Here is a 21,415-nt window from a genome sequence, read left to right as displayed (position 1 = left end):
AATACGAAAAGCTCCAATAGAGAGCGGCACAAAGCGCATAAGCTTTGCATCGAGAAGAGAAAGGGAGAATAATGCATGCGTACACACCCAGACAAGCTGCGGCGCCCACCATGGCATAGAGCCCCGGCGTGATGCAGTCGGCACCAACCTCACACCATTCTCTGAACAGAAACCAGTCATGATGATAATATGCCAGCTGCTCCACAGCGATGCCCACGATACGCCCCGCGATCGCCCCGATGGCCATACTGGGGATGAACAGACCCGACGGCACCTGAACACAGCAAATACACAACACCAATCTTCAACATCACTGGAAAAATAATACTGCTACTTTGTTTGGGTAGGATTATTAACAACCACCTAAAATGTGTTTGCAAATTTAGGACAACATGAGCAAAAAAGCCTTCTGAAATGTTATTTTATTCTTTTTTTTTTGTAAGGTTTGTTATTTTTTTAAGTGGATACAATTCTCAAATATAACTGGTGTGACTTCATGATAATATCTGTTAAAACCACAAATAAAAGACACTAAAAAAAACCTTCAGCCCGAAGGTGAAGATGGTCATGATGATTTTGAAGACGAGCGCCAGGCTGAGCTGCCACATGGCCGAGTAGACGCCCGGGGTGGCAGCGGCTGCGTCCGATCCCTCGGGATACGCCTGACTGCCGTTCATCTGGCTGCGGTACTGGCAGAGCTGAGATGACTCCAGCGGCCCGCAGTCCGTGAACAGCTCTTTGATCAGCTCGCTGGTGTTCTGCCGCGTGTACGGGTTCGGGAACGCCACAATGGCCGTGATGGCGGCGACCGTGATCACCTCCAACACCGGGTACTTACCTAAAAAACATGGTCATATTAAACATTAACTAAATAAAAAAAATAAAAAAAACAAAATAAAAAAAATAAATAAATATATATATATATAAAAAATAAAATCATTTTACTTTCATTTTCGTAGTTGAAAATTAAAACCAAAGCTTGATAATAAATAAATAAATGATCAAGAAAAGAAAGACAGAAACACTAACCAAGGTTATGATTAACTAAAGCCAAAACCATATAAAAAATGCATTAGTTGAAATAAAATAAACTTAAAGCTAGTTACCAAGAGAACATCTAATTTTTGTTGAGAAATCCAAGTATAAACTAAAATAAATAAAACAAACTAAAAATAAAACAAACAAAAGACATTTTGAAAAACAAAAACTAATAAAAATGACAGACTAAAAAAGATTTACGTGAAAACAAAATATGAAAATTACAATTAAATCAAGATATTAACAAAAACTACTTGATAAAAACACAAATAAAAGACACTTTTTTAAATGTTATGGCAAGATAAATCCGTAATCTGTTAAAAACATAAAAATGTTAAATAAAAGAGAAACTTAAAAGAAAAATTTATAAAATTTAAATATAAAAATAAATGTAATTATTAAAACACATAACATACATAAAAGATACACTTTTAAAAAATTGTGTGGCCATTAAATGGAAATAAATCAAATGCATAAATCTGTAATAAACAAAATAGAGCGACTACAGATAACAGATTTTATTTACATGTTATTGCCATCTTTTAATTGTGTTTTTAACACTTTTTTTTTGGTGACAAAATTTAAATAAACTGGCCACTAAATGTTAACAAAACCCAGAATAATGTATCTAGTGTTGTCAAAAGTACCGACTTTGGTACCAGTCAGTGCTGCAATTTTAAAAACATTCATTTCCCGCTAACATTTGAGCGGATTCATAAACACTGCTTATTGGCCATAGTGTTCACGCGCTCAACGGATATGACTGTGATGATTATTATTAACTGCAGTACTGACGTCGGTACTTTTGACAACACTAACCCCCGGTTTCACAGAACAGGCTTAAGCCTAGTCCTAGACTAAAATGTAAGTCTGAGCTGTTTCAACTGAATCTTAAAACATGTCAGTGCCTTTGCTTTGTCTCAAGATGCACACCAGTAATGTTTTTTCTAAGGCACGTTTAAATGTCCTAATTGAACAATGGCCAAATCCTGGCTTAGTCTAGGCCCTGTCCTAAGTGTATGAACGTAACTAAGACACCGACACTAATGCAAACATCATGTGCATACCGAAGCGCGTGGACTTGCGGCGGCGGCACCAGGCGATGTTGGCCCGGATGAAGAAGGCCCCCCACAGGCCTCCGAACACCCCCAGCAGGATGAAGGGGAAGAGCTCGAACAGGTACCAGGGTGTGTGGTACTCCACGTAAAACAGCACCAGACGACTGTTCCCGAACGGGTTGATGGAGCGCAGCACGAACGCCGCCACCAGAGCCGCGAAGAACGAGCGCCACAGAGTCTTCAGAGGGAAATAATAACTCACCTGAGAGACAAACACATCAGTATTAAATACATCAACCACAAGAGAAAACATCTCTGGAATTAGCTGGAAAAACAATGACGAACAGATAGAGATGAGAACACTCTTTAAATTTATTCATTTCTGAAGCTCTTTCATTGCAATGCGTTTAAATAAATGCATGTGATGGTTTAGTACTACTTAGGAAACTGTCATGAGGACCTTTGCTTATCAATATTGGTCTACTTTAAATGATATCTGTTATGGCTGATATGGTGAACACTATCACATCAGCTCAGTTTGGATTCAGTATGATTTTATACAGGCATTCAACTAAAAATAAAAAGTGTAAAAAGGTAATAATTAATAAAATAAAGACAACAATTAAATAAATTTTTAATGGCCATAAAATTTAAATCAATCTATATTCTGATAAAAACAAAATTTAAAATAAATTTACGGCAATTATATTTACATTTCATGGTATTGATAGTCTATTACGGTTGATATGGCAGACAATTTCATTCCAGTTTCGGTTCAGTGTGAAAGAAAATAAATACTTTTCTTCATCAAGGTATAATTATATTGATCAAAAATGACATTTATAATGTTACAAAAGATATCTGTTTCAAATAAATGCAGTTCTTTTGAGCTTTCTATTCATCGAATACTGGGAAAAAAATATTATGGTTTCCACAAAAATATGAAGCAGCACAACTGTTTTCAACATTGATATTAATAAATGTTTCTTGAGCAGCAGATCAGTATATTATAATGACTTCTGAAGGACCACGTGACACTTAAGACTGGAGTAATGATGCTGAAAATACAGCTGCGCATCACGGCAATAAATTACATTTTACAGTACAATCACATAGAAAACACCTATTTTAAATTCTAATAATATTTCACAATTTTCCTGTATTTTTAATCACATGAATGCAGACTGACCTCCTCCAGACTGAACAGAACTCCTCCTATAGGAGCCCCGAAAGCCACAGACACTCCAGCAGCCGACGCCGCCGACAAAACCTGCGAGCAAAGAGACGAACAGAGTCACGGACAGAAGAAACACAGGCGGAAACCTTGAACTTGAAGAAGATTTCTGTTTAAGAGAATGAAGCTATGTCCACCAACGGTGTCTAACCTCTCGTTTCTTGGCCTCGTTTTTGCTGTATTTGGGGAAGAGGTAGGAAAAGACGTTGCCGCAGCAACAGGCCACGTGGACCAGCGGACCTTCCTTGCCCAGACTGAGGCCCGACGCCACGGCCAGAACCAGAGTGATGGTCTTTATCATCAGTGTCCATTTGCCCAGATACCCGCGGATGATAAAACCGCTCAGGATGGTTTTGATCTGAGAGAGAGACAAAGACATCAGGCACGATTACAAAACACACATGACGCACATTATTAATGAGCGATTATCACACTGAATTAACAAATATCATCTAGCACTTTCCACTTAAAATGTTGGTGCCCCATGATTTTTACTGCATTAGAGGCACAAATCTATTGTTTTTGTTGCTGCTGTGATAAGTTCTTTCATATTTTCTTCACTAGTTAACAGTTAAGTATTTAGAGGTATATTTAACAATTAAAATATATATATTCTGTTTTCATTTAAATTGTATTTAAAGTTTTTGTAATTGTCATTTTATTTCTATTTTTTTTATATGCCTATAGTTTTTTTTTTCTTTAAAAAATTTCAGTTTATTTTATTTCAAGTTTCTATTTTTTTCATGATGGTTTTAGCTTTAGCTAATAACCCTAATAATTTCCCCCCCATTTGTTTTCTAAATATTGTGTTGACTACCTCTGTCGAGCTGAACCTTTACTGAAATTAAGATTAATTAATTTCAGAAAAATAAATAAATTAAGAAAAATTAATCATACAAATATTTTTCTTTAATTCACAGGAAATACATGTTTATCATTAAATACAAATCAACACTTAATTTAGGCTAAATTTCCCACTTTGCTGCGCATATATATATATATATATATATATATATATATATATATATATATATATATATATATATATATATATATATATATATATATATATACACACATACATACACACACACACATATATACATATACACATATGAACCCCTGACACCCTGCATATATTTATATTAGAAATATAAATAAAAAATATAATTATTTTATATGGTTAGAAATAATTGAATATAAAAAAGCAAGCTCCTGATGCGGACAAGTAACATTTTCTGAAGGTTACACACCTTCTTTCATAAACATTGTACACTATACATGCAAAGTGGCTTCTCTTTGTTTGACAGAACAAAACCGCTCGGGACTAAACTGAGCTCTTGTAAATCTTACATAAGGCTTATGGTAACCATAGAAACAGTGAGAAAATCAGAGCTAGATCTCATTCTCATCGGTCACCTGAGCTCTTAAGAACATGCAGTAATCTGCATAAAGCACAATCATGTAACACTTTTATTGGTCCATTTTAATACTCAGACAATTTAAACAGCTATTCATTTAATGTAGCATTTAGCAACCTTTTATGGTAAGGTTTTTAATAATATAATAATGATAAATGCGTCAATAATGACCAACTAGCAAAACTGGTTGCCCAAAAATCCCATTGATGGTGAAATATGAGGTGAAACCTGTTTGAAGGCGATGTCTGATCTGTATAGGTGATGTTGAGGATTACCTCAGGTATTCCAGAGCCGCAGGCGTACGGCGCAAACACCTTCACCAGAGACACGGCCAGGAAGGCGAAGGACAGCGCCCAGAACGTGAACATGAAGTAGTTCATTATATAGGAGCCCGGACCCTAGACCACAAAACACCGGAGCGATTAATAAAACCAGAGCCAAACATCACGATCAATTAATCCGGTGTAAACTACAGCGTGCAAAAGTGTGGGGTCGGTAAGATTTTGTAATGTTTTTGAATGAAGTCTCTTCTGTTCACCAAGGCTGGATGTATTTAATTAAAAATACAGTAAAATCAGTAATATTGTGAAATATTACAATTTCAAATAACTGTTTTCTATGTGAATACACTGCAAAATGTCATTTATTCCTGTGATGAAAAGTTGAATTTTCAACATCATTACTCCGGTCTGCAGTAACCTTTTACTAAACTGACAGACAATTTAAAGAAACTGTTTAATTCAGGATGTGTCAACCTGTTATAGTAAGTTTATAATAATATCAAAGCATAGTTTTTACTTGTAAAAACTGGACACCTAATGAAAAAAATATGATGTGAAACTTGTTTTAAAGACAGGGTAGGTGATTCGGTTCAAAAGCATTTCTTGTTATTCTGGTTGAAAGTCTCTTCACATCCTGATAGCAATCATTAAGTTACATGGTCTAAATGCATTTATCACACCTATGGAAGGCGTAGGACCATAAAATGTTTGTCCAATCATATATCTCGGTACAAGGGCTACGATATGCTGTCCTACCTGCCTGTCAACATATATATTGGCATATCTCTGCGCAGACATGATACGTCATTGCAGACCAGCAAGAATGGAAGGTGTTATCATAATATGTGCTTTGTACTGTAATGTTAAAGCTACTAGTTAAAATCTGAAATTACTACAATTTAAAATAGGTGTTTTCTATGTGAATATACTGTAAAATGTCATTTATTGCTGTGACGCAGAGCTGTATTTTCAGCATCATTACTCCAGTCTTCAGTGTCACATGATCTTCAGAAATCATTCTAATATTCTGATTTACTGCTCAACAAACATTTCTGATTATCTTATCGATGTTAAAAAAAAAGTTCAAAGAACAGTATTCATTTGAAATAGAAATGTTTTGTAACATTATGAATGTGTTAGAGTTTGACACTGACCTCGGCCTGACCCAGAATCAGTTCGGCCCACGTCTTCCATTGAGGACACTTGTCTCGCTCGGCGAAGGTGGTTTCGTTGGAGTCCCAGCAGCACTGCTCATGATTAAACCACATGGCACTGAGACACACACCCTCCTTCAGATCGTTCAACCAGTCGGCCACGATGTCGATCACTCCGGCTAGCGCTCCTGAGGGAAGGAAGAAGATCTGCGTTTATGCACTTCACAATGTACTGAAGTAGAAGCCAATTTATATACATATATACACACATATACAGTGCATTCTGAAAGTATTCAGACCCCCTTCACTTTTTTCAATTTTGTCATGTTGCAGCCTGATACTACAATTAAATTCATTTTTTTCTCATTAATCTATACTCCGTACCAAGCCACATCGCTTCAATCCCAGGACACATTCACCCAACTATTATCAAAAGTATTTCTAAATAAATACAACAAAACATTTTCTTGCACCTTACATGAAGTAATATGACAAAATGCATTATGAAGAAGAATTGGACCTGTTCTGCAGGTGCATTAGAGCTAACATTAGCATCATGCTACATAAGACAATTTATGAGATTAATAGTACACTTTTACTCAGAACTCACTTTAAACCTTTAAAACTCACTTTAAACCACCATCGTTTTTTTGTAATAACTTACTTTTGCGATCACATGTACAGGTGCTGGTCATAAAATTAGAATATCATGAAAAAGTTGATTTATTTCAGTAATACCATTCAAAAAGTGAAACTTGTATATTAGATTCATTCATTACACACAGACTGATATATTTCAAATGTGAATGAGTTCCAAGACGAAAACCGCTGCTGAGCAAAAAGAACAAAGCCTCGTCTCAGTTTTGCCCGAAAACATCTTGATGATCCCCAAGACTTTTGGGAAAATACTCTGTGGACTGACGAGACAAAAGTTTAACTTTTTGGAAGGTGTGTGTCCCATTACATCTGGCGTAAAAGTAACACAGCATTTCAGAGAAAGAACATCATAGCAACAGTAAAATATGGTGGTGGTAGTGTGATGGTCTGGGGCTGTTTTGCTGCTTCAGGACCTGGAAGACTTGCTGTGATAAATGGAACCATGATTTCAGCTGTCTACTAAAAAATCCTGAAGGACAATGTCCGGCCATCTGTTCGTGACCTCAAGCTGAAGAGAACTTGGGTCCTGCAGCAGGACAATGATCCAAAACACACCAGCAAATCCACCTCTGAATGGCTGAAGAAAAACAAAATGAAGACTTTGGAGTGGCCTAGTCAAAGTCCTGACCTGAATCCTATTGAGATGCTGTGGCATGACCTTAAAAAGGCGGTTCATGCTCGAAAACCCTCCAATGTGGCTGAATTACAACAATTCTGCCAAGATGAGTGGGCCAAAACTCCTCCACAGCGCTGTAACAGACTCATTGCAAGTCATCACAAACGCTTGATTGCAGTTGTTGCTGCTAAGGGAGGCCCAACCAGTTATTAGGTTTAGGGGGAAGCACTTTTTCACACAGGGCCATGTGGGTTTGTTACAGGCAAAACTGCATGTTGTGTTTACTTGTGTTATCTTTGATTAATATTTAAATTTGTTTGATGATCTGAAACATTAAAGTGTGACAAACATGCAAAAAAAAAAAAAATCAGGAAGGGGGCCAACACTTTCACACCACTGTGTGTATATAATATATTTTTTTACAGAAATACACTGTACAAGAATTATCTTGTTTTGAGAATGTATCAAGAAATGTAAGATGTTTAGACATTTGTTCTGAAAAACAAGTACTGAGGAAGATATTCATTTTTGCAACATTTAACGGCATGACTTTATGAATTTACATGTATGCATTTAGCAGACGCTTTTATCCAAAGCGACTTACATTGCATTGAAGTTACAGTTTTTACATTTTATCAGCTCTTGCTTTCCCTGGGAATCGAACCCATGACCTTGGCGTTGCTAGCACCATGCTCTACTATTTGAGCTACAGGATAAATTGAGACTATGAATTTAAGACTTTCTGATCTGATTGAAGACCTTCGCAGGCCTTAATTTGTGGAAGGATAAATTGAGACTTCAGAAGATTCAAGATTCACAGAAACCCTGTAAAAATGATCAGTCTGCTTTTTACCATAAAATGCACTGATGATACAGGAGGTGTGATGGAAAGACAAATGATAAAAAAACATGACAAACTCATATATAGTGCATCACCCAAAAACAAAACATCAACAAATGACATTAAAATAAGGCTAAATAACAGAAAACGTCACAAAACCCTCTAACGTACATTACTATTTACAATAATTAAAAAAGAAACAAACTATATTTATATGTAATGTGTTACACAGGGACTTCTAGGAAAGACATTTGACTGTTTATCCATAAATGTGACAGTATTTTACAGTAAAATGAATTATAATGCGATGTTAGACCCTTTACAGTTTTTCGGTGTATATGGTAAGGAAACTCTCAGTTCAGCATTTTTACTTTTTTTCAGTAAAAGTCAAACATTTCTTTACAGTGATTGCTCCTGTAGTGGGTCTTACTGTATGCAGCTTTGAGTACATGTCTGACAAATAACCAAAAGCACAAATGCTCAAGCTCAGGGTGAATTTAGAGATAAGCCGAGTTCAGCATTATGTGTTCAGAAGATTAAACCATGACTTACAGACCAAAGGTGTGTGTGTGTGTGTGTGTGTTTGGGTTAATCGACCACGAAATTGAGGTTTGTGGAGGAACATTATATTTCCTGTAGGTGCATGTTATAAGCTAATATTTCCTAAAACTGAAAGACAGTTTGACGAAACACCTGCATCTAATTTGTAGGCGTTTAATTTTAATTTTAAATGCTACAAATAAATACTTTTATTCAACAAGGATGCATTAAACTGACCAAAAGTGACAGTAACAACAAAATGACCAAAAATGTATCAGTCTACACAAAAATAGTGTGCAGCACAACTGTTTTCAACATTGATAATAATAAAAAATGAGCAGTAAATCAGTATATTATTATGATTTCTGAAGATCATGTGACACTGAAGACTGGAGTAATGATGCTGAAAATACAGCTTTGATCACAGAAATAAATTAGTTTAACAGATATTAAAATAGAAACAGTTATTTAAAACTATAATAATATTTCTCAATATTACCGTTTTCACTGTATTTTTAATCAAATAAATGCAGCCTTGGTGAACAGAAGAGACGTCTTTCAAAACCAATAAAAAGAAGAAGTCACTCACTGCTATTAGCTGAACCGCTGGCCTGAGCAGTATAGTAGAAAAACATCCTCAGCGTTGAGTCCTGCTCCATGAACTGAGAGACACACAAACTGTGCAGAGCGCTGTGTCCTCAGGACCTGCATTAAGAACCACGGCTCTATCTGAACTAGTTTGACAGCTGCAGTCGGTTAAAAGAGTGGTTTCTGGTTATGAGTCATTTGAAAGATCATCTGGGGACTGAATTTAGAGAGAAATATTTTAGACCAAATTAACAGAACTCTTCTGCGACTCTCTCTACTGCAGACTAGCTTCACTCAGTTCATCTGCATTCAATTTATATTCTGTGGTACAGTGTTGCTTACACTAGTATCTGACGACCTCACAGCAGTTTCCATTCATGCAGTGTGTGTGTGTGTGAGAGAGAAAGAGAAACTATAGTGGGCGGCTCAATGTGTGAAAGCGAGTTTGAAAGAACAGCTGCTAGAGAAACAGTAAGACTGTGTGTGTGTGTGTGTGTGTGTTTACCTGATGCTAGTCCTGTAAGCGTGACCACCAGCCACCCGGACCAGGCGTCGTACAGACTCTTGCTGAATTCCCATGCAGATTCCTTCTTTTTACTGTTTATCTACACAGACGGAGAGAACATGAGTAAATAGAGAAGATGCACAAACCTGCTGATTCAGGATCTGCAGTTTCTAGCTGACGTGATCCCTGCAGCTGGTCAGCTTGCAAACCACAGTATCACTTCTAGTCAAGCAGGAAGTTCATTTGTCTATTCAAATGTTTTACGCTTGAATATATGTGCTCTAGAAAATGAGCCTAATGCGGCGCCAGCACCGTAACAAACAAATAAAATAAAATTATATTAAATTAACTAAATATTATAATTAATTGTTTGTTATTATAATTATACATGATTAATTATAATAAATTACCAAACTTTGATGAACAAGGGGTTCAATAGTACAGATCGTATTTGTTGTATTAATGATTTTCAAATATTTTATAATATGCACTTTTTATTATTATTATTCTCTTGTATCCATGAAGTTTCCACAAGTAAATAAATGCACACTGAAAAAATAAAAATAATAATAATAATAATAATAATAATACGTAAAATATAGATTGAGGTAAAGTTTCCAAAAACAAAAACAAATAAATAAAAATACAAAAGATGAATAAATTAATAAATAGATTAATTTCAGTTTGCCAAAGCAAAAATCAATATGTAAATAAACAAAAATAAAAACATAAATTTTTAATTATAGAAATTATAATATAATATTAATAATAAAGCATAAATACAAAACGGCTAAAGTTCAAGAAACAATTATTAAGATTGACTTCAAGTTTCTATGAATGAAAGCATAAACAAACAAACAAACAACTAAACCAAAGAGTTCAAGTTTTCCTCAATTATAATGAATGAATAAACTAAATGAGACTGTTCAATAATAAATGAATGAATGAAATTGGGTTCCTTTGCAAAGTTTTTTTAATAATTAGATTATTAATAAATAATTAACTATATTTTGACATTTACTATTAGTGTGATAAAGCTACAGAATGTTTCTAGAAGTGCACGACAGCAGCTGGTGCGTTACCTTGCGGTGTCGCTCTCTGTCTTTGCACTTCTCTCTGACCCAGTCGATGGTGTGGAAGTCGTCGTAGGTTCCCACGCCTGGAATGGGCTCCTCCAGCAGGTCCAGCAGGTGGGTGGAGATACTGGCCCCGCCCCCGCCCCCTCCATTAGACATGGCGTAGTTAGACCCTACACACACACAGAGAGAAGCGAATGAAAGAAGTGCTTTCAGAAGAGCCGTAGTTGGTGTGAATCTTTGGGTCGATTCACAGGTTTTCGGAATGATTCTATTAAATCTGATTCACAACAAGATTTGAACTGATGTCTATTAATGATGATGAGTCTCATTTTCTAAATGCATTTAAAGGATTTTTGAAATGCTTCCCTTAATGTTAAATGCAGCATTACATCACACCACAATAATCCACACCACCCCAGTCCATCAGTTAACATCTTGAGAAGTGAAAAGCTATGTTTATAAGAAACAAATCCATCATTAAGACATTTTTATCTTCAAACTGTTGCGTCTGGCTAAAATATGAGTCCATAATCCTCCAGTGAAAAGATGGTCTTGTCTGAATCAGGAGAGACATCTGCACAGATCAAGCACTGTTTACAAGACAAAACAGCTCTAAACAGATATATTGGTGGATTTTGATGTGAGAGAATGACAAGGGGTGGACTTTTTCACTGGAGGAAGTGTTATGGATTATGGACTCATTTTAGCTCTAAACTACAGTTTGAAGTAAAAAAAAAAGTCTTGGATTTGTTTCTTACAAACACGCAGCTTTTCACTTCTCAAGACGTTAACTGATGGACTGGAGTGGTGTGGATTATTGTGATGTTTATCAGCTGTTTGGACTCTCATTCTGACGGCACCCATTCACTGCAGAGCATCCGTTGCTGAGACGCTGATGCAATGCTGCATTTCTCCAAATCTGTTCTGATGAACAAACAGTCTCATCTACATTGTGTTTAGCCTGAGGGTGAGTGAATTATCTTGACAGAAGCAAATGATTCATGATTCAAAAATCCATGTTTCAAGATTCGTAATCATTGCATCAAGTAAAGAAGTGAACGGTTACACTCCTATTTAGCGTTTCTTAGATGTGGTTAGTGAATTGAGCAAACCTCAATTTAACACTAAAGTGATTCACTGAACTGAGTCAGCAAACCTGCATGTCCAACAGTCATTACAACAGCTTTTTTGTTGGCTGCACTTAATGAAAGCAGAGATATGGGTCGTAACTGCAGAGCGTCAGCTGATAATCAGCAGCTAATCAGCTTTTCCACACAGATCCAGCCAGACGCGAGCCGAACGACAATCTCACACGCTAGAGAAGCACACGCTTGTACTCACGGCATCATAACCCGCAGCTCGCTGTGAGAAAAACACAGCTCACACCTAACCAAGTTACACGTATAAAAATACTACTGTGAAACCAGAAGCAGCACAAGAAATGTCTCTTACAAATATAAGTACATGTACACCATGTGACGAGGAGAAAAACAGGCCACATTCAGCAGCGATCAACATCTAGACCAGCGTGCAATGAAACGGTGTTACTAATAAAACCAAAAGGCTCAAAACTGCAACGACATCTGCATCAGTGAATAGACCACTGAATTTATCAATATTGTTTATTAGTAAAATTTTATAATCCGCTTTAAAGCACTTTAAATTGAGTGAGGACAAGGCATTGTGCCAAATATGCTAAATCTTTGTAAAAAAGTTAGAAAAATCACCTGAGTTCTGGAAGTAGTAGGCCATGCCATATTGTTGGTGTTAAAAAAAACAAGCTGCTTTTATCCGTCATGTTAATCAGTAATTTTACACATGATAAAAACGTGCATTTAATTTGCTTGGAAAATACTTGCGAATACGCCAGTCATAAAAATTTACTTTAATATTTTATTAAAATGTGTGATGCTATTATTGAAAGTATACTACAGTGTTCTTATTACAGTGTTGAAATTCGTTAATTTATTTTTAGTTCTTTTATTTAAATAGCCTACCCTGCTCATTTCTGATTTGGGAGTGATTTGTTTGTTAGAAAAATATTAGGATGCCTTATTAAAAGTATTGCTCTTAGTCTTAACAGACCTGTGTATCACTAGTGCAGTGTCTGTTCTTGAAGCATATAAGCCCTGCCTGCTGCTTCCGGCTTGTGCTGTTCTGCAGTTTATTAAATGTTTATTCTTTCTGAACATATTGCACCAAAATGTGACACCGCACTCCCATGGGTCTCAGCCACACACCCGCCACACACAGAGTCCATTGGATGGTTCTCGACATCATAAAAATGCAAACAGACACACAGATTCCTGCCTTTATTAGAGACAAGAATATGTTCAGCCCCTCCCTCCGAAGTGTTGATTACTACCGAAGCTTCGAAGCTCAAATAATGGTATTTGGCCAGTCCTAGTTTGTGTTAATCATCATTTCGGTAACACTTTATTCTAAGATGTACTTGTTACATGTACTTACTATAATAATAAATGATGCATAATTACATAGAAGTAACGCTAACCCATAGCAAGTACCTGTAGTTAATTAATATCACTCAGTACTTAATTGTATAATACTGTAACACCTTAAAATAAAGTGTCACCATAATTTCTTATTTCATTGTTAAAATCACTTAACGTGTGCATTTATCAATTATTTATTTATAAACATTAATAAATAAAATGTATTCATATTTTTATTTATATTTTGTTCTGTGTTAGTTTACATTGATATATTTATTACTAATAATGTATTACTATATACTTTATTACTGTTATTCGTTATATGGCATTTACTTAAGTATTCATAATAATATAATATTGTAAATTTAATAAATAATATTGGTTAAAAATAATAAAACCTAATATTATTTTTTCTTTTTAAACACTTTAAAATTAATATTATGGTTGTGTTAATATTAGTAGCCTAATTAGGCCTGTTCATTATTTAATTTACACAGTTTCTTTAACTACTACTAATCTTTTCAATACTAGCTAATAGCTATTTAATACTTTATTAATATTATTATTATTCATTAATATTCTTGTTTTGTTTTAATATTAATAGCTCAGTTTTTATTAATTTTTAAATTTATTAATTATTTAATTAGTATTAATATTTTAATCAATAGCTAATAGCTATTATTTAATACTTTATTAATATGATTATTATTTATTCATATTCTTGTTTTAATATTAATAGCTCAGTTTTTATTAATTATTCAATTTATTAATTAATTAGTATTAATATTTTAATCAATAGCTAATAGCTATTATTTAATACTTTATTAATAATGTCATGACACTCTTATGGTTTTGTGTCATACTACTAGCTTATTATATTATCAATATTATTATTATTTTTTAATAACATCTGTTGGAACTCACTGACAAAGGACCGAGTGAAATATAAAGCTGAAGATCATTAGCTATCAAAATCTCATGCAACGGTCTTCACAGGAGCAATATTAATGTGTTCAAGCAAACACAGGAGATGAAAACAGACTGCAGCACATGTCACCTGAAGCTCACGTCTCCCTCGGAGCGACTCAATCAAATCATCCCTGCTGACTCACGCGCGCATGAAACCCCCGGCCTCCTTCACCACCGCCACACATTTCACTGTGTGATGATCTGAAAGAGCTTGTGCTTGTGAGAGAGGAAGAGCAACCCAAAGAACAGCACTAACAGAGGCTAAACAGCATGTCCTCGATGCTTCTGCTCGGCGGAAACAAAGGGAACAGGAAGCAGAGGAATGTCTTTTGGGCAGTTTTTGCACAGAAACGGAGGAACTGCGTGTTTTAGCATGTCTCTGATTCCTATAACCCTGCCACAGTGAGACTCTGTCACATGTGCTGCAATGCTTCCTGGGAGAAATGAAGTTAAACTTGAGGAAATGGGTTGAGTTGCTATTTTTCACCTCATATGAACAAATTAGACTCAATTTTTTATTTTATTGTTATTTATTTATTAATTAATATTTACTTTATTATAATTTTATTCATTTTGTTTGATATGTATTCATAGTAAAAAATAATGTCAGCAAAATGAACAATCACCAGCGAACAATTCTTATTTTATATTTTAATATATTAATAATTGTAGCGTCTGCTTATGATCCTTGATGGTCATTGTGGTTTTATGTCTTAGAGACCCCTTTTAACCTGTGACATTAGCTAAATAACTCAGAATCAGAATGAGCTTTATTGGCCAAGTATGTTTACACATACAAGGAATTTGTTGTAGTGACAGAAGCTCCACAGTGAAACAGAGAGACAGCAACAGGACAGGACACAGGTAATGAAACAAAATAACAGGAAATAGCCAATAACCAATATACAAAGCAGCAAAAAAAAAAAAAAAAAAAAAAAAAAACAATATATAATAAAGGCAACTATGTATGTACAGGTCAAGTATGTGCAAATTAGAAAAATAAAAAAAATAAGTGAGTGTGGTGAATGGATAATGTATTATAGTTGTGTGTTCCACGTTTATTGTCAAGTGTTCATGAGATGTATTGACTGAGGGAAGAAACTGTTCCTGTGTCTGGTCGTTCTGGTTCTCAGAGCTCTGTAGCGTCGACCAGACGGTAACAGTTCAAAGAGGGAGTGTGCTGGATGTGAGGGGTCCAGAGTGATTTTACCAGCCCTTTTGCTCACTCTGGATAAGTACAGTTCTTGGAGAGTGGGGAGGGTTGTACCAATGATTCGCTCAGCAGTCCGGACTACCCTCCGTAGTCTTCTGAGGTCAGATTTGGTAGCTGAGCTGAACCAGACAGTTATTGAGGTGCAGAGGATGGATTCAATGATGGTGGAGTAGAACTGTTTCAGCTGCTCCTGTGGCAGGTTGAACTTCCTCAGCTGGTGAAGAAAGCACAACCTCTGCTGGGCCTTTTTCACAATGGACTCAATGTGAATATCCCACTTCAGGTCCTGGGAGATGGTGGTGCCCAGGAATCTGAATGACTCCACTGCAGTCACAGTGCTGTTCATGATGGTGAGTGGGGGGAGAGCAGGGGGGTTTCTCCTGAAGTCCACAATCATCTCCACAGTTTTGGGCATGTTAAGCTCCAGGTTGTTAAGACTGCACCAGACAGCCAGCTCCTTAACCTCCTGTCTGTAAGCAGACTCGTCACCGTCCTGGATGAGGCCGATCAGTGTGGTGTCGTCTGCAAACTTCAGGAGCTTGACAGAGGGGTCTTTAGATGTGCAGTCACTGGTGTTGAGGGAGAAGAGCAGTGGGGAGAGTACGCAGCCCTGAGGAGCTCCAGTGCTGATGGTACGAGTGCTGGATGTGAATTTGCCAAGCTTTAGTAACTGCTGTCTGTCTGTCAGGAAGCTGTTGATCCACTGACAGACGAAGGTGGGGACGGAGAGCTGAGTTAGTTCATTCTGAAGGGTTTCCGTGATGATGGTGTTAAAAGCGGAGCTGAAGTCAACAAACAGGATCCTCACATAAGTCCCTGGTCTGTCCAGATGCTGCAGGATGAAGTGCAGTCCCATGTTGACTGCATCATCCACAGACCTGTTTGCTCTGTAGGCAAACTGCAGGGGGTCCAGTAAGGGACCAGTGATGTCCTTCAGATGAGCCAGAACCAGTCTTTCAAATGATTTCATGGCTACAGACGTTAGGGCCACAGGTCTGTAGTCATTAAGTCCAGTAATTTCGGGTTTCTTTGGAACGGGGATGATGGTGGAGCGTTTGAAGCATTAGGGGACTTCGCACAGCTCCAGTGATCTGTTGAAGATCTGTGTGAAGATGGGGGCCAGCTGCTCAGCACAGATTTTTAGGCAGGCTGGTGACACACCATCTGGACCAGGTGCTTTCCTTCTTTTGTTCTTCCTGAAGACCTGGCACACATCTTCGCTGATTTGAATTGTAGGTGTGGGGGAGAGAGGGGTTGCTGGAGGTGTTAGTGGTTGTGTGAAGAGGTGTTCTGGGCGGGTGTGGGGTGATCTTTCAAAACGACAAAAGAACTCGTTTAAGTCGTCTGCCAGGTGTTGATTCTCCAGAGTGCTGGGGGGTGGTGTTTTGTAGCTGGTGATGTCCTTCAATCCTAACCACACTGAAGCAGGATCACTGGAAGAGAATTTGTTCCTGAGCTTGTCAGAATAATTCCTCTTTGCCACTCTGATCTCCTTTTCCAGTGTGTATTTGGCCTGTTTGTACAAGACTTTATCCCCCTTTCTGTGAGCATCTTCTTTGGCCTGACGGAGCTGTCTGAGTTTGGCAGTGAACCATGGTTTGTCATTGTTGTAGAGGAGATGAGTCCTGGTAGGAATGCACATGTCCTCACAGAAACTGATATAAGATGTTACAGTCTCTGTGAGCTCGTCCAGATCATCAGCAGCTTCAAAAACAGTCCAATCAGTCAGGTCGAAACAGGCTTGTAGATCACGCTCTGTTTCGTTAGTCCATCTTTTAACAGTTCTTAATACAGGCTTTGCAGACTTAAGTTTCTGCCTGTAGGATGGAATAAGATGAACCAAACAGTGATCAGAGAGTCCTAAAGCTGCTCGTGGAACCGAGTGATATGCGTCCTTTATCGTTGTGTAACAGTGATCCAATATATTACTGTCTCTGGTGGGACATGTGATGTGCTGTCTGTATTTTGGCAGTTCGTGGGAGAGATTTGCTTTATTAAAGTCCCCGAGAATGATTAAAACAGAGTCCGGGTGTTGTTGTTCACTCTCTGTGATCAGATCAGCGAGTTTCTGTAAAGCTGTGCTCACGTGCGCTTGCGGTGGAATGTAAACACTCACGAGAATGAAGGAGCAGAACTCCCGCGGCGAATAGAACGGCTTGCAGTTAATGAAGAGCGTTTCTAGATCTGAGCAGCACATCTTCTTTAACACAGTTACATCTGTACACCACCTCTCATTGATGTAAAAGCATGTCCCGCCGCCACGCGATTTCCCCGTTGATTCTGTGTCCCGATCTGCTCTGATCAGCTGGTAATTAGGCAGATGAATCACGCTGTCCAGTATGTCGCCATTCAACCAGGTTTCCGTGAAACACAGAGCAGCAGAGTTAGAAAAATCCTTGTTTGTCCGGGAGAGCAGAAGGAGTTCGTCCGTTTTGTTGGGTAGAGAGCGGAGATTCGCCAGATGGATGCTAGGTAACGCCGTTCTAAATCCGCGCTGACGAAGTTTCACGAGCGCCTCCTGTAGCGTTTGACCAGAGCTACGGCTCCGCCAACTACAATGTCCAGCAAAACGTCCGAAAAATCAAAAACCGGTAGAAGATTTTGTGGTGTTCTGCCAAATGTTCAGCAGATTATCCCTGGTAAAACTGATCTTATTTGAAAAACAAAAACAGGAAAAACAAACAAACAAAAACAATACGAACACTGAGGAGCAACGCACAATAGCTGCCATCAGCGGCGCCATGTTGGTTCTTATCTGGTTCTTATTTACTTGTATTAGTTAGACTCTAAACGCCTATATTCAGGTGTATGAATGTATCTCTGGTTTAATATATGCTAGATATTTCTTTCTTGATGTCAAAATGATCTGCTCTTCATTTCTCAAACAATGATGTACACTGTGACCTTGTGAAATGCATCATAATATTCCTACAGTACTGTGGGAAGTACACTGATCCAGCAGAAGTCATAAAACATGCAAATGAGGTGTAAGTGAGACAAAGGAACACTCTCCCGCCGAAACTATGTGCGTTGTTACTGGTCGAACTGACCAGAAATGGGCGTTGCTGGATCCAGATAAAAACTTGTAACACCACCCAAAAGACCTTCGGTGCACCAGAGACATCACCGTGGAAACTTAGCGAACAGTTAATTCCTGAAGATGAATATATAATTGATAACAACCCGTTATGATAAATTATGTTCATCTTACTTTGAGCTAATTTGCTACATAATATTATTACTGTTTGAAGTGTTGTGTGTTCATGTTAGTAGCTTGTTGTTATTTTCACTATTTAATTTATAAATCAGTTTTTAAATCAGTCTCTCTTGGCCTTTTTTTCCAGGTAAATATCTAAAAATATTCGAAACAAGATCAGTTTACTCAAAAAGCAGCACTGTGTAACGCTATTAAGCCTTACTTGTAGAAAACACATCTTTAATACGGGTGCATTTTGTCTCACTGCGCTGGCGGATCTTTTAATGTTTTATGGATAAACAAGTTGAAAACAAGTGAGAAGTGCAATGAGACAAAATACAAATTTCAGATCAAATTGAATTCATTTTAATGGATTTTTAGATTAAAAAGGCAAAAATGCTCATTAAGAATTCATGTTTGTATCTCATCAACAGATGAGACAGCTCGTCTAGCATCTTTAAATAAGCGAGATGACAAGAAGTGACTAACCAATTAGTCGATGCACAACAAATTACACGCTTTCTTTAGAAACAGGTTTATGGTTAAAGCTGCAGTCCATAAGTTTTGCCTCTTTGTCGCCATCTATGTTGGAAAACCTGGAACTGCAGTTTCTAGCGGAATTATCTTCTTTGCATTAGCTGTGCTCCGGCACGGCTCCAGCGCGGATGAATCTAATGTTTTGAGGTGAATGTGTGGCTGTCAGTCACGCACCGGTGTGGATATTTACTGTACTTTGACCCAAATAATAATTTTCACCGTATATTGTCATCTGAACAAGTAATAAGTCTGCCAAGTTTGTTCTGCCCAACTGAGGAAAAAAGCATTACAATAAATCACTCTACCAATGGTGATTAAGTGTAGCAATCGGTTAGCTCATATCACATAAAACCGTGCAAATTATTATTATTATACTTTATTCTCAAATTATTAGTGTTAACAACATCAGCATTGGGTGACTATGAGCTATAGTGTGTATTAGCATGTAGATTTCAATTTCTGTACAGTTTAATATCTAATTGTCATACCATTCAAATTTCATATTAAGAAAATTAATATGAAAACCCAAAAAGCAAACTATGCTCCCTACGAACTGGTTAAAATACAAATCTTGTGTAATCCCAGGCTATCTGTAATCAGAAGCACATTTAAAACTGGAATATAATTTAATTTCATTCACACGTGTTTCATAAACGCATAATACTTTCTGGATCACAATCCGCCGTCAAAATGATACGTTTAATTATTCCAGCTGCTGTGAGAAAAGACTATAAATGATCCTCCACCTGCAGGATCCTCACATGCAATATAGTTTACCAGCCGGGACAACTTCTTTATGTTTACAGACGTGACGTAATCACTCAGTGCCATGCTTGAATTTCCCACGAAAACTTACCCGTACCACTCAAATTAGAAAACATTATAAGCTAACCGTTGTGAATCGGGCTAAAGCAAGCAAGTTTTGAACACTGGCTGGTTATGTACTTGCTTAAATATTGATTTTGGATCATTTTCAACCAAAAAAAAAAAAAAAAAAGTTACTACCAGGTAGTTTGACAACCAGACACCTTTCCAGCCAATCAATAGTGATTAGGAAGCAATCAAGTCTAATATTACAATGAGAAAGTCAAAGCAAACTGATCCCCAGACGTTATGAACATCTGTGAGATGTTAAGCGATGAGGTGAGACGCGTGTGTCGTTCTCTAAATACGACACCGCTGTGTTTGTTTGTGCTGCTCACAGATCGTCGGCTCTGATGTCAGACGCAGAAGCATAAATATCAATCCTGCAAGGACTGCCGCATTAGTGCTCTGCAATAAATTACTGACCTGAACTCAACGGAGTCATCAAACATGCGCTTCAACAGCTGATGCTCTTTTTAACGCTCAAATAATTTCCCCTGCTCTAGTTTAACATCCAGCTCTGAGCAATTACTGAGTAATTAGCTAATGATTTCAGCCTACATGACATGAAAACAGCACACAAAAGCCCGTTTAATATAAACACCGTTTCAAACACCTTCAGACCAGTGAAAGTCACATTATTATAAACAAAATATATCTATCAAATATTTGTATAATGTATAACTATATATGATTAAATACATAATACAATTATTTTAATATGTATATAAATATTTATTATTGTTGCTGCTGCTGCTGTTGTCAAACATAATTAAATATTTCAGCATAAAAATTTCAAAATCAGAAAACAACCAATGAAAGTCAATGGCTTTCCTAGTCATTTTTGATTGCTGAATGAGATTTAATTTTTAAATAATGATACGATTTTTTTATTTTTTTATAGTACTTATATATAAAAAAATCATAATAAATAAATATATATATATATATATATATATATATATATATATATATATATATATATATATATATATAAAACTCAATTTGTGTGAAAGCTCAGTAAGAATAAGCATTTAAAATATATCAGAGAGGAGGAGGAGTGTTCATAATCAGAAGAATCATGTTGCTGAATCATGTAGGATTTAATATAGAGCTAACTCTACAGGGCTTAGTTTCAGTACGAGCAACAGCAGAAATCTGGGAGTTAATG

General features: G+C 36.8%; 1 protein-coding gene across 5 annotated transcripts in view; it reads right to left on the bottom strand.

Annotated features, from left to right (window-relative positions):
* LOC306870932 (H(+)/Cl(-) exchange transporter 3-like) overlaps nucleotides 1-21,415 on the bottom strand; it is a 58,478-nt gene that overhangs the window by 15,704 nt on the left and 21,359 nt on the right. For all 5 annotated transcript variants that reach the window (XM_079418528.1, XM_079418532.1, XM_079418531.1 and 2 more), the window contains 9 exons: nucleotides 11,016-11,182; nucleotides 9,934-10,033; nucleotides 6,187-6,374; nucleotides 5,027-5,149; nucleotides 3,482-3,688; nucleotides 3,286-3,366; nucleotides 2,106-2,358; nucleotides 543-838; nucleotides 88-274 (listed from right to left, as the gene is read on the bottom strand). In XM_079418528.1, coding sequence (XP_079274654.1) covers nucleotides 88-274; nucleotides 543-838; nucleotides 2,106-2,358; nucleotides 3,286-3,366; nucleotides 3,482-3,688; nucleotides 5,027-5,149; nucleotides 6,187-6,374; nucleotides 9,934-10,033; nucleotides 11,016-11,182 — 1,602 coding nt within the window. The remainder of the gene's footprint in view (nucleotides 1-87; nucleotides 275-542; nucleotides 839-2,105; nucleotides 2,359-3,285; nucleotides 3,367-3,481; nucleotides 3,689-5,026; nucleotides 5,150-6,186; nucleotides 6,375-9,933; nucleotides 10,034-11,015; nucleotides 11,183-21,415) is intronic.

Source organism: Barbus barbus (assembly GCF_936440315.1).
Source record: "Barbus barbus genome assembly, chromosome: 1".
In the NCBI taxonomy this organism is placed as follows: domain Eukaryota; kingdom Metazoa; phylum Chordata; class Actinopteri; order Cypriniformes; family Cyprinidae; genus Barbus; species Barbus barbus.
Note: the sequence above shows the minus strand (reverse complement) of the source record. Positions and strands in the feature narration are given on the sequence as shown.